General features: G+C 40.7%; 1 protein-coding gene across 3 annotated transcripts in view; it reads left to right on the forward strand.

Moving 5' to 3' along the window:
* Positions 1–13467, forward strand: part of usp33 (ubiquitin specific peptidase 33) — an 81560-nt gene that overhangs the window by 39309 nt on the left and 28784 nt on the right. For all 3 annotated transcript variants that reach the window (XM_078560714.1, XM_078560713.1, XM_078560715.1), the window contains 6 exons: positions 3637–3809; positions 3948–4018; positions 5173–5206; positions 8259–8304; positions 8997–9177; positions 11860–11986. In XM_078560714.1, the coding sequence (XP_078416840.1) occupies positions 3637–3809; positions 3948–4018; positions 5173–5206; positions 8259–8304; positions 8997–9177; positions 11860–11986 (632 nt within the window). The remainder of the gene's footprint in view (positions 1–3636; positions 3810–3947; positions 4019–5172; positions 5207–8258; positions 8305–8996; positions 9178–11859; positions 11987–13467) is intronic.

Here is a 13467-nt window from a genome sequence, read left to right on the forward strand (position 1 = left end):
AGCAGAGGAAATTGAGGGGGGACATGATTGAGGTGTATAAAATTATGAGGGGCATAGATAGGGTAGACAGGAAGGAACTTTTCCCCTTGATGGAGGGATCAATAACCAGGGGGCATGGATTTTAGGTAAGGGGCAGGAGGTTTAGAGTGGATGTGAGGAAGAATTTGTTCCCCCAGAGAGTGGTGGGAATCTAGAACTGACTGCCTGAAATGGTGGTAGAGGCAGAAACCCTCATAACATTTAAGTATTTGGATGTGCATTTGTGATGCCATGGAATACAAGGCTATAGGCCTAGTGCTGGAAAATGGGATTAGAATAGTTAGGCGCTTGTTTGACCGGCGCAGACTCAATGGGCCGAAGGGCCTTTTTCTGTGCTGTAGGCCTCTATGACTATGCTTTAAAATAAGGGGTCACCCATTTAAAACAGATGAGGCAAAATTGTTTTCAACTGAGGGTTGAGAGTCTTTGGAACTCTCTTCCTGAAAAGGTGGTGAAAGCAGAGTCTTTGAATATTTTTAAGACAGCGGTGGATAGACTCTTGGTAAGCAAGGGGTTGATAGGTTAGGTAGGTGGGATGCAGATTTCAGGTTACTATCAGATCAGCCATGATCTTATTAAATGGCGAAGCAGGCTCGAGGGGCTGAATGGCCTACCATGCTCCTTGTTCGTATGTATTATTGCAAATGGACCTTGTGCCTTTCTTTCCCCAGTTTTTGTTGGTGTTGTATTGACAAATACAGACTGGAATTTTCTTGCCAGCTTTCAACCCATCCCAATTTATCTGCATCAAAAAAGCATTGCTGTATGCTTGCATATCAGTGAGCGAGGTTGGAGGGAGAGTGCCCACTGTTTGCTGCAATTGAAGATTGATCTATCTGTACTTTAAGATTCTATTTTAAAAAGTCCATTCAGCCCATCTACTTAGCTCCTTCCAACCTGCCCTTTCTCCATGCTCTCTCAAATTTATCTTCAAATATTTACCTACTTTTTAAGTTCTCTAATGGATTTTGTTTTCACCATTGTTTCTGGTAGGGCATCTCATGTCCTAAAAACCATTTTTTTAAACAAAATAATCACTCCTTTCATTCTTTAAAAGCCTTAACTTTCTGCCCTTGCTGATCTGTGGGTAGATTTTCTTTTCCAATTTGCTGTATCAAAACCCTTCATGATTTTTGAAAAGTGCTGTCACTTCAGTTGGCCTTTTCTGTTCTAATGCAAAGAGCCCAACTTTCTCCAACACCTCCTAACTAAAGCTTTTCACCTGTGGTACCATAGTGAATCTTCTCTGAATCCCTTTCATGGACTTAACATCTTTGCCTTCAGTTGTAGCGTGCTATAGTCAGATTCCATCTAGTGTACTGCATTCTGTATTTAGGCACTGCCCCTCAGGGAAGTGCTATAGTGCAACTTCACTGACTGTTACCAGGTCTTAAAAAGTTAATTTTAAATGGACTCAATGGTACAGAAAAACTATTTCTTCTAATGAGGGAATCCAGAACAAGGGGATATAATCGTAAAACAGAGCTTTTTAAAAATTATTCATTCATGGGACGTGGGCTTCACTGGCTAGGGCACGATTTATTACCCATTCCTAATTGCCCTTGAGAAGGTGGTGGTGAGCTGCCGTCCATATGGTGTACGTACACCCACAGTGCTGTTAAGGAGGGAGTTCAGGGTTTTGACTCAGCGACGGTGAAGGAGCGGTGATATATTTCCAAGTCAGGATGGTGAGTGACTTGGAGGGGAGCTTCCAGGTGGTGGTGTTCCCATGTATCAGCTGCCCTTGTCCTTTTAGTTAGTAGTAGTTGTGGGTTTGGAAGGTGCTATTTAAAGAGCCTTGGTGAGTTCCTGCAGTGCATCTAGCAGATGGTACACCCTGCTGCTACTGTGCGTCGGTGTTGGAGGGAGTGAATGTTTGTGGATGTGGTGCCAATCAAGCGGGCTGCTTTTTTGACCCAGTGACAATGCTGGATGCTGATCCATTTAAGGGTGAACCAGGAAGAACTTTTTCATGCAATGGGTATTTTCATGCAAATCTGGAATTCACTTCTCCCAAGCACGCACACACTCGCTCTCTCTCGCCCCCACACGCTCCCCCTCGCTCCCCCCTCTTTTTGTTGAACAAGATTTTCAAGGGAAATGGAAGCTAGGGGCTGAATGGCCTATGTTCTTGGTGCCCAAACTGCATGCAGTATCCTGACTGGTGATTTGCATCGGTTTAGCATTGCATCTTTATTGCTTGTACTTGTGCCCTTATTGATATAACCTAGGATCACAAATGTATTTTCTTTCTATATAGCTTCATCAACTTGGTTCATCTCTTGTCTGAGTTATCAGAACTGCTGACCGTCCATAAACTGGACTGTTCAGTTCAAAATTGGCCATTCCATCTCGTGGATTAATTCTGCGAGTAACCATGGAGACACGCTGCCCTCATGCTAACTATTTAATTGGGCCCACTCCACTGAAGAACAAGTAGGGATCCTTAATTTCTGAGACCTGAAAAGCGAGCTCTAGTCAACATCAGATGTAATCCTGCTGATGAGAGTGTAGAAATCCACTGCCTCTGTTTTGTATAAGATGCTTTTAATTAGAAGAACTGGATTTATTTTATCAAACCAATTATCCTCGGCCAGACTAAATTGATTTGGAATCTAAATAATTGGCTGGAACAGATGTATTTAGTCTTTTGCTGTAATTTGGGTAATTCTTGTGTTAGCAAATAACCTGTATTTTGCTGGGCCAAAACGTTTTATATTTTTTTAAAAATTTACCAATTGGTGGTTAACAATAACCTAGGAGCAGTTGGATATCACATTCAGCAGGTGTTTAGAGTGGAGTTTGAGGTATCTTAATGGTATAACAATGATCATGAAATTTGGTTTGAGAGATCCTGTTGACGTGATCCAGGGAGACCTGTGCACTGCTTATAATGTGAAGCGGGATCAAGGGACTTAATGCATAATGTGTACAGTTACCACACGTACTGTGATTTGTTGCTCAATTTTGTATACGGTCACAGAATCTGTGAAAGTGCTGGTGTCTAAGCAGGTGAGTAATAAGTAATTTGCTCTTGGGATTGCTTGACACTGATGCTGACACTGCTTGTGGAAGGGAAGTGTTTGATTGTTCAGCATTGTCATTCCTCTCACCACAAAAACCCACAGTGAATTATGTTTGTTAATTATATCATGCTTTAGTATATAATGTACATTTTTTATATTAAACCCAGGTAAACATTGCGTGCAGACATTAGGGATGCAAAAAGCTGTGAGATATATGGGGAGGGTTGGGGGGGTTGAAATTAGTTGCTGTATAAATCGTGAAATTATAAGCTTTAGTGCAGAATATGAATGCTATCAATTAGCATCTCCTGTTTGCATCAGTATATTTGGCTGACAGCCTCTCTCCCTTCCCTGCCCCACCCCCCACTTTTCGTTTTGGTTGCCTCTGTAAAGGGGCTGCCCTCTCTGAGCTGGGTCAGTACTGACAAACGGAATGTTATCTTGTCTCTTTTCTTAGTGGCTGGCAATCCTAATGTGTAACTGTGGCATTTGTTCATTTCATATTTTCAGAATTTATACTATTTTTTTTTAATCCTTAGCCTTTTTCCTGTCTGGGTGCTTTTGCCTGTAGGTGTCTACCACCTTGGAGACCTTTCAGGATCTCTCTCTGCCAATCCCGGGTAAAGAAGACCTGGCCAAGCTGCATTCCTCAAGTCACCAAATGTCCTTAGTGAAGGCAGGGTCATGTGGTGAGGCATACACTCCACAAGGTTGGATAGCGTATGTGATGGAGTACCTGAAAAGGTGCGTGTCAAATTTTGGGAGGGAGGGAAACAAAAGTTTAATTAAAACATTTTTTAAAGCTGCTTTCCTACTGAGAGAGGAATGCAGTTGCAACCTCTTGAAATTAATATTTCTGTTTGTTATCTCCTGTGTTCCTAGTTGGTTCTGGGGTCCTGTGGTATCGTTGCAGGATTGTCTGGCTGCCTTTTTTGCTAGAGATGAACTTAAAGGTGAGTAAGGATCCTGAATACTATTAAAGTGCTTTTATAGTTGGGGAGGATAACATGTGGGGTGGACATAATGGCCTCTGTGCGTTGCATTAAAAGAGAAAATTACACCAGCTTTGTTCATCTTTGAGCTGTCTTCTGAATCAACTATGTCAACAGCAGATGTGTTGTGCTATATTACAAAGATTATATCAAAGAATATGTTGTGATTTGGCAGCACAATGTGTTTACATTGGCTCAAGTGGACTGGTACATAAAAGCACAGCCTAATGTAGTACTGTGCTCTACAGGCTTGAATGTTGATATGTCAGTTCCTGTTCTGTGCTGATCCCATTTGAAGAGGAACTGGGTGAGACGCAATCAGTCTTTGTGTCTTTCTGTCCCTTTTTGTCCTGCTACTTGCTGTCTAGAGATGCCTGCTGAAAAGTGTGTGCAGAAACTTTCTCTTATTCATTGGATGTGGGCTTCATTGGTAAGGCCAGCATTTATTTCCCATCTGCAGTTCTCCTTGAGCAGATGGTGGTGAGTTGTCTTCATGAATGCAACAGAGTGGCTTGCTAGGTCATTTCAGAAAGGATTAAAGAATAAACCTCATTGTGCGTCCAGAGTCATGTGTAGGCCAGACCCAGTAAGGGTGGCAAATTTTCTTCCCTAAAGGGCACCACTGAACCAGATGGTGTGTTTACAACAATCCAGATGGTTCATGGTCGCCAAGTACGTGCGCTTACATTAGGTCAAGGCGAGATCAAGCTTATTATGAATTTCTTATTGATCAAATGATTTGCCAACTCTTGCAGTCAAGACAGAATTTGAGGTCCTGCCAGAGGCACCCATTCAAATAGATTCCAGCAAGGGTGCTATTGGGAGGGAAAACTATTGATTGATATAGCTTTGCATACTGATGTGATCACTGCTCTCTTATGGCACGGACTTGGGCTAAATGGCCTCCTGTGCCATTAATGACTCGAGGCCACAAAGTTTAGTATCAATTGCTGTTTTTGGTGTCAGGGAGTGGATGGTAAAATCTGGCTGCTTTCAAAACCAGGACATGATTGCTTACAAATGGCAAAGAGGAGGAAGTTTTTTGAATCACTGTTTTACTTTGTTACACACCTTTCTATTTATATCCTTTGTAAAATTGTTCTAAAATATTACAGGTGATAACATGTACAGCTGTGAGAAGTGTAAAAAGTAAGTACAGTACATGTTTCTGTTGTCTGTGGTCCAGCTTGAATTAGATTTATGTTATACAGCCTATTTGTGCCTCTGTCCAATAATATTCTAGCATCTTAGTCATTTGAACTTGGCTCGTGGGTTTTTAACGAGTAATTATCAAGCCATTTTTGGTTGATTATCTGGAGCTTTTTGAATTCATTTCTGGGGGTATGGGCATTCCCAGAAAAGCCAGAATTTATTGCCCCATCCCTAGTTGCCCTTGCAGTGGTGAGCTGCCTTTTTGAACCAGTCTGTGTGGTAGAGGTGCACCAACAGTGCTGTTGGATAGGCGGTACCAGGATTTTAGCTTGGGTTGTTCGTGCATTTCATGCATCGTGACCAGAACTATGTAGAGTAGCATCAGAAAAGCGCTATGAGGAAAGAGCTAAGCAAAATAAAAGCGGGACATTCTGGAAACCACAGCACGTCAGATGGGATCTGTAAAGAGAAAAGTCGGGCTCATTATGTATTGGCTATATAGCCCTTCATTAGAACTGAAGATTAACAGCAACAAACACAAATGGGACCAAAGAGGAGCATACTTCCAGGCTGGCATTCCCCTAGGAGAAGCAGCAGTAAAATAAAAAGAAAAAACTGCAAAAGCCAAAAGTCTGAAATACGAAGAAAACAGTGGCAGTACAGCAAGTCACCCCTTGAAAAATGTATTCGTTCTCCACAACAACAACTTGAATTTATAAGACCCCTTTAACATAAAACATCCCAAGGTGCTGCCCAGCAGCAAAATTTGACACCGGCCTACATAAAACAATATTAGGGCAGTTGGCCATATGTTTGGTCATAAACATAGGTTTTAAGGGACATCTTAAAGGAGCGAAGAGAAGCGGTGAGCCGGAGAGGTTTAGGGAGGAAGTTCCAAAGATTTTAAGGCCTTGACAGCTGAAGGCACTGGATGTGGGTATTTCTGGCAAGGTTGACATTTATTGCTCATGCCTGGTTGCCATCCTCTTGAACTGCTGGTAGCAGGCTTGACCCAATCAGAAGCCTACTAGGCCAATTCAGAGGGCAGTTAAGAGTCAACCATCTTGGCGTGACACTGCAGAATTATGCAGTTTATTGCTGTTCAGCTTTGTATCCCTTTGGTGAAACTCAGGACTAGGGCAACCTTGAGTCCTGAAAGGAAACAACTTTAGAGGGGGAATTCCATTTATATACACAAGGTAGATAGCGTTTGAAAATTATAAGGTGCTTATAAACTCCTTGTTTAACTTTTAAACTTTAATAACATTGGATGTACTTTTGCTAAAAGCAAAGTGTAAATAGCATATGAAAGCATTATTCATGAAGTTTTGACACTTCACAGTTCAAATTTATAGATTTCAACATAACAGCCATCTTTTGTGGTACATTACTCAATCCAATTTTCCAACAGTTTAGCTTTCCTTCCAGAGTTGCCATTTTTGATTAGTTTCAACATCATTAACATAGCATTGCAATATTAACATGTAAAAAAGCTTTGATTTATGCTTTCGTATCCCATTTACAGCTTCTATAATATATACAGCCAAAGTTATTGAAGTTACACAAGGACTTTATGAACACCCTGTATATCTGAAATATTCGCTCAAGTTAGTGATCATAAAACTAGTGAACACTGGTTCACACTGGCAAAAGATAAAAAAATATAGAATCAATATGAGGAAAATCTTCACACAAGACTGAACAGCACATGCAGTTAACTTCCAGATGGGTAATGGAGGTACGAACCTAAGAATCATTTAAGACTCAGCTGCATGTGAGGTAGTCACTGTCGGCTCTTTATCAATGGATGAGCAAGTGTCATGAAGAGATATTAATGTCTATAATGTTGTTGGAAATTATTTTTAAATTGGAATTGGGTCTGTCAATGTGTGTGTCAGTGTGTGACTTAACTAGATTAAAGCCAGCTAGTCTGGGTGCTTTGTATAGTAGTTTGATAGAAGGTAAACAGTATATTTGCATTTGTTGAATAAAACATTCAAAAGAATGGGTAAAATCTTGCGCCTAACTGGGAAACACCAAGCATTGTGTTTATATTACTAATAAAATTGGTGGAATGAAAGGATTATTGTTAGGAGAGGTAAAATTTAAAAAACCTAGTAATTCAATGGAAAGTTTACATTCAAAGGGATAAGCTAGGTATAAACAGGAGTTTGTGTGTATATGTCAGAGGCATGTAAGATCTAACCAGCCTGTAAGCCAACAACTGTCTGCAAATTGCAAGGGACCTCATTTTGAATTTGTACAGTCAAATGTGTTTTGTCTGGTGTCTGTTTAAAGTCTATGGGTTATTGTTGCCTTGGTGAAGATTTGCCTGGGGATTAATTTGGGAATTTGTTTAAAAGTTATTATGGTAGTAATTTGTAGATGTGTGTGTTTAATTTGTTGTTAAATTAACAAATGTATAATTTAGTTCCGTATTTAAAAAAACCTTTTGAGGCTCGGTGGTCTTATTCCTGAATTCAGAGCTGCATCTCAAACATACCAATTGAAAATATAGGTTATGACAGTTGTTCAAATTTCCCTCTGGGACTTAAACAGCTCAGCCTTTACCAACTGCTGTGTCATAGCAGCAAGGATGTGACAAATGGCCTTCCTCATCCATAGCTATCTTGTAAACAGACTTCCAGCTAAAGTAGTTATTTTTCAGAGTTCAGGATGGTGTTATCTAATTGGGACTGGAAGTGATGTGGACAGGTATAGACTGAGGCGATCAAGTTTTCCACAGGTTACTATGGTTCCTGTATGTTCTGAGGGCTGTGAGGCAAAGGGAATATTTATGAAGGGAAATTCAGACCAGTGTTGAACATTGAGCTGTTTGGGTAAGTTGATATTTTGTTGTTTTGTTTGATCACTTTGGAGGGGAGTTGTGGGATCAGTTGAGAATTTAGGTAGATCTTTCCCTCAGATGAACTGAGTGATAGAGCCCATGAAACAGTAAATTGTGTGTGATCTGTGCAAGATAGCCCTTCATGATTTTGTGCTTTGTTATCTTGGCATTGAACAGTTAATTTATAACTTCTTTTTCCAGATTGAGAAATGGAGTGAAATTCTGCAAAGTGCAAAAGTTGCCAGAGGTAAATTCTTTCAATCATGATTTTAAATCCCAGGTTTTCATTCTTAAAATTTGGCTAATTAATCCTTTGAACTTTCAATAACTTATTCCAGGGAATCCTGAGCTTCTGCTCCTCCTCCTCCTTCAACAAAGGCTAATCCACGTGATTTCCTTACCAATTATATAATTGCAGGAATATATCTATATTAAAGGAACATAGTAGGCACTCACCTGCTGACCTACAGAGTCGAAGCGCCACCAAGTGTTGCCCCGGAGGCCAGAAATTCCAAGGTTCAATCATTGGTCTCAGACAATTTTCTAATTGAGTGGTGCAGTTAGTTCTGTTAAGGGGGGGAAGGCAGCAATCAGTCAGAGCTCCTACTTCCGATTGCTTTCCATGGACTCCTATCGGATGGGTTAAATGGTGGGGCTGTGATATATCCACTGGTGAAACTGATTGTCGGGTATCCAATTGATTCAGTGGTAACGTTCTTCCATGAGTCAGAAGGGTGTGGTTTCAAACCCCACTCCAGGACTTGAACATTTAATCTAAGCTGAGGCCATTTATCTCGCTGCTGCTGGGGGATCTTGATTTAAATTGAATATCTGCCATATCTGCGCCAATAAATCATTGAATTTTAAACTAATTAATTACATGTGAAGCACAAGACGTATCAAATAAAATTGTAATTGTATGTTTTTTTTGTGTTGTAGATTTTGTGCATTCACTTGAAGAGGTTCAGACACGAGCTCATGTTTTCCACCAAAATCAACAGCCATGTGTCATTCCCTTTGGAAGGGCTTGACCTTCAACCTTTCCTCGCTAAAGACAGCTCTTCTCAAATCACGACTTATAACCTTTTATCAGTTATCTGCCATCATGGTACTGCCAGTTGTGAGTATCACAAACAGATGTTTCAATGTAATGCATCACTCTTCACTGAGCTGTTGCTTTGTTGTGGAAGTTTTTAATGACACCAATTTTTTTTTTAGTTAAAGCAGTGTATTTTTCTTCAGATGGAATGCTAAACCGAGGTCCCACCTGCCTGTTCTAGTGATCCAATTGTGATATCAAGTCCCATGTCATAATTGGAAGAGCAGGGAGTTCTCATGTTGTCTGGTGTTCGAACCAGGATGGGAGAAGATTGCGAATTACCAAGCTCCACTACTCCGCAGGCTGCACCATTAATTAAATGAAATATTTAATTTTCTCACCGTAATGGCCAATTGTGTATCTATACCTCAAGCACCCAGAAGAGAAGAGACTCTGACCAGGCTTCTTTCAAAAACTCAATGATTAATTTATTTTAAAATAAAACTTCTTTTAACAAGTTGCAAGTACTGGTTAACACACAGTTGTAATCAGGAAGTATAACTATCTATCTCTTAAAAGAATTCCCCCAACACACACAGACACAGGAGGGCGCACACACGCACAGGTGCGGATGCATGCGCAGACGCACAAAGGACAAACAGATGGTCTCTCTGCAGAGATGGACTTTGGATGATGGGCATTGTAGAATAAAGGATCAAGTCCACAGGGCCTCAACGCTGTTGACCTGGAGTTCTCTTGTGTTCCCAGTAAATGCCTGGAAGTTCCCACCAACTGGTTCCTTTGTAGGCCCAGATGCAGACTGGTTACACTCGGATGAGGGTTCTCTGGCTGCAGGTTGATAGCCACATACAATTTTAGGCAAGGTTCAGAGCCTTCTTTCCTCAGCTTGTTCTCCAACAAGACTGCATCCAAAACAAGCAGGCTCACAACTGAAGTCCCCCCCTCACCTCACACACACACACCCCTGTCTCCCCCCCCACCATCCAATGTGATTTCCAGCATGTTATCAATCTTCCTTTTCAGATTTTTTTCATTAAAATGATTGCAGTTCAAAACAAACAATCAGATCTTCCTCATGCACCATCAAGGTCAGGTGATTTATTAAAAGAGGCCTGCTTGTTGACAGTTCCAAGGTGAATTTTTGACCTTTGTTTTAAAAAAAGGTCCCAGATTAACACCCAGATGATCAGATCATGCCAGTTCCTTCCGTTGTTTAAAAGGAAACTTCAGTCTTGAGAGATATGATTCTAACACTGGCTAATAACCTTTCCCTCCACTAGTTAAATTTTTAAAAGTTGGATTGATCATCTCATTGCTGTTGACAAGATATTGTTCTCACACAGTGGTTGCTGCATTGAGTTTTTATTTAAACATAAATGTTAAGTTAATGCTATTCTGAAGGTTTTCTTCAACATTCAAATAATTGAAATTTGCTTAGCATGAGAAACAATATTTTGCACCACCATTACTTTATCCTGCAACCAGCGTCTCTCAGACAGATTATTTAGTCTTTGTCTCACTACTGTTTGTAGGGCCTTGCTGAGTACAAATTACTTGCCATGCTTCCTACATTTCAACAGTGACTACGCTTCAAAAGTACTTAATTGATTGTGAAGTGTTTTTGAATGTTATATGGTCATGGTGATTTATAAATGCAAGTCTGTTACAGTGTAGGATAACAGGATTTATAGGTGCATAGAAATTCCAGAGGTAGTTTCGCTCGTTGTGCCTGTTTTACCCTCCATTCTAATTGTTGCAACCTATGTCCTAATTGCAACTTGTGGTAAAGGATTGTATCTTCATTTGACGCCTCCTCTAACATCTCCCTTGAATTCCTAATGATTATAAGTCTTGAGATTTTGACAGTCCGTCACTGTTGAACCCCTCCTAAGCGTTTCATAATTTCAATCTCTCTCCCCCCCCCCCCCCCCCCCCCTCCTCGTTTCTGGTGGAAAAGCCCTGAATTATTTTGAGTCTGTCTTCATAACAATTTAGTCTTTGCTGTATTTTCCTTGACTCTGATAACCTTTTATAATGATGAGTGCAGTAGCTGAAGTGGGACCTAATTGATGCCATGCACAAATTCAATATCTCTCCGTCTTTTATGTTCAGCATTCCTTTGTATAAATCCAAGAGTCCCAACTGCTTTTTAATGATTCTTTTCAGCTTTGTTCAAGCTGTTTAAAAGCTGCCATTTAGTGCAGCGTTGTCTACTAGAAAATTAACAGAAAGAGGAGCTGGGGGGAGGAGAGAAATGGGTTGGGGGTGCAAGCGAGATGGTGGGCATTCTTGCTTTCTCCCAGAGGGTAACGCTTGCAGAATGAATTGCTAGAGATGTTGGTTGAAACTGGTGGTGTAAAAGTATACTGGAGACAGTTGAAATGTGTTGCTGGAAGGAGAGGAATTGATAGATAGGGTGCAAAGCCTAGAAGGTAGAGTTAATCAAAATTCTTAGGATCATGTAGGTTATGACTCTGTAACCTGCTCTGTGAAAGACTCATGTGAAAGAAGAGAGAGAATATGCTTACTGCATACCACCTATGGGGGAATGATAGCTGCTGTATATATTGCCAGAAAGGTCATGGTTTTCAGGACTCCCAAAATTCTGTTAAAGATTCCCCAAAGCAATAACAATATTAAGCTTTTCTGTTTTTATAGGCCAGTGGCCCTGGTTTATAATATATGATCTGTCAGTTCATCCAGGATACCTTTACAGGTGTTTGTGTATTTTTCTAACTTCAGATGGCCATTATACAGCTTATTGTCTAAATGACCTGAATGATCGATGGTTTGAATTCGATGACCAGAGTGTTATGGAAGTGTCTGAATCCACTGTGCAGAATGCAGAAGCTTACGTGCTCTTCTACAGGTAAATCCGTTCTCTTGATGAAAGCTACTGGTTTTTGTTTTCCATGGAAAGGGGCGTAGAATTGTGGTTTCCCCCCCCCATAATAAGAATAGAGTTTGACTTATCCAGACCCTGAAAACTACTGGACCTGGCAGTTCATGGCTTCAAATGTTATTATTTAATATGTCAGCCAAGTCATAACCTCAATTTCAATGCAGTCCTGCTTGGCTGAGGAAACCTAGTGGCCCTGCTTGTGATCTTGTGGTGCAAACAATGATTCAGTAGTAGCACTAGCGCTTTGGTCAGAAGGTTGAGAGATATAGTCCCACCAGTAACTTGAGCACGAAATCTAAGCCAGCACTGCCACCTTTAGCATGGATATTAAACAGAGGCCACATCCGCCCTCTTAGATGACCCTATTTTAAAAGAGTGAGGGAGTTCTTCCGGCCTCCTGATCAACATTTATTCCTCAACCAGCATCGCTAAAGCAGATTATCTGGTCATCGTCATATAGGTGTTTGTGGGAGCTTGCTGTGCATGATCCTGTCCTTAACTGGCCGCTCTGGCTCAGTTGTCCGTATGTCCAAATTAATTCATTGAATGGACATTTATTTATAATCTTTGCGTATTTCCTTCTCGTTCCACACTTCCTGCTTCCTGTGCTGCTTGGATCCTCCTTGAGTGCAACGGTTTGGGGTTTTTTTGGTCTTTGTGCTGTGACCAAGATAGTGACATCAGGATCAAAACCACTGTGAAATTATCGTCACCTCCCTCCCTCATAGCCGAACTTGTTCAAAATAAAAGCAAAATGTGAGTCTGAATGGTCCCTGAACAAAATGTATGCATTGTTTATATATACTAATTCCACAATTTTGATTTCTGCATTGTATTTTTCTCTCCCTAAAGTTCTTTATAGCAGCAGTTTTATTTAGTGTCGTGCATGTATCGTTTAGCATGCAAATCTTCAGTAATCGTAGATTGAGCTACAGTTAAGATCTAACCTCTGCCTCTTTGCATGGACAGTGGACGTGGATGAGGAAGGACATTTTAATCCTTCAGAGCACTTCCAATCAGAACAGTCTGACTGTCGTTCCCCCTTCCCTCTGCCCCCCACCACCCCAGAAACCAACTGCTGCTTAAATGATTCTGCGCTCTTTGCTCTCACTACATAACTTTGGTCACTTCCATCCACTGAACCCTGTTTATGAAGTTTTTCCTACTATTGGAGCTGACTTTGCATTTTTTTTTGGTTAGAACTTGCCCTGGTGTCACTGCTTAATTTAAAGTAGGATTCTGCATTTGGTATTTCCATACCTTTTGCATCTTTCTATGCCTCTATAAAAATCACACTGCAGCATTTGTTAAAGCACTATAATGGTTCTCTCCCTGCGATGAACTTTGGCAGCGAGCTGACTTTGTTACATGTATCATACTGGAATGCCAGACACTGTGTTAAAATGAGTTTATTGCACTCTTCTTATTCAAACACCAAACGTTTATAC

This window comes from Cetorhinus maximus, chromosome 17 (genome assembly GCF_964194155.1).
Source record: "Cetorhinus maximus chromosome 17, sCetMax3.hap1.1, whole genome shotgun sequence".
Lineage (NCBI taxonomy): Eukaryota > Metazoa > Chordata > Chondrichthyes > Lamniformes > Cetorhinidae > Cetorhinus > Cetorhinus maximus.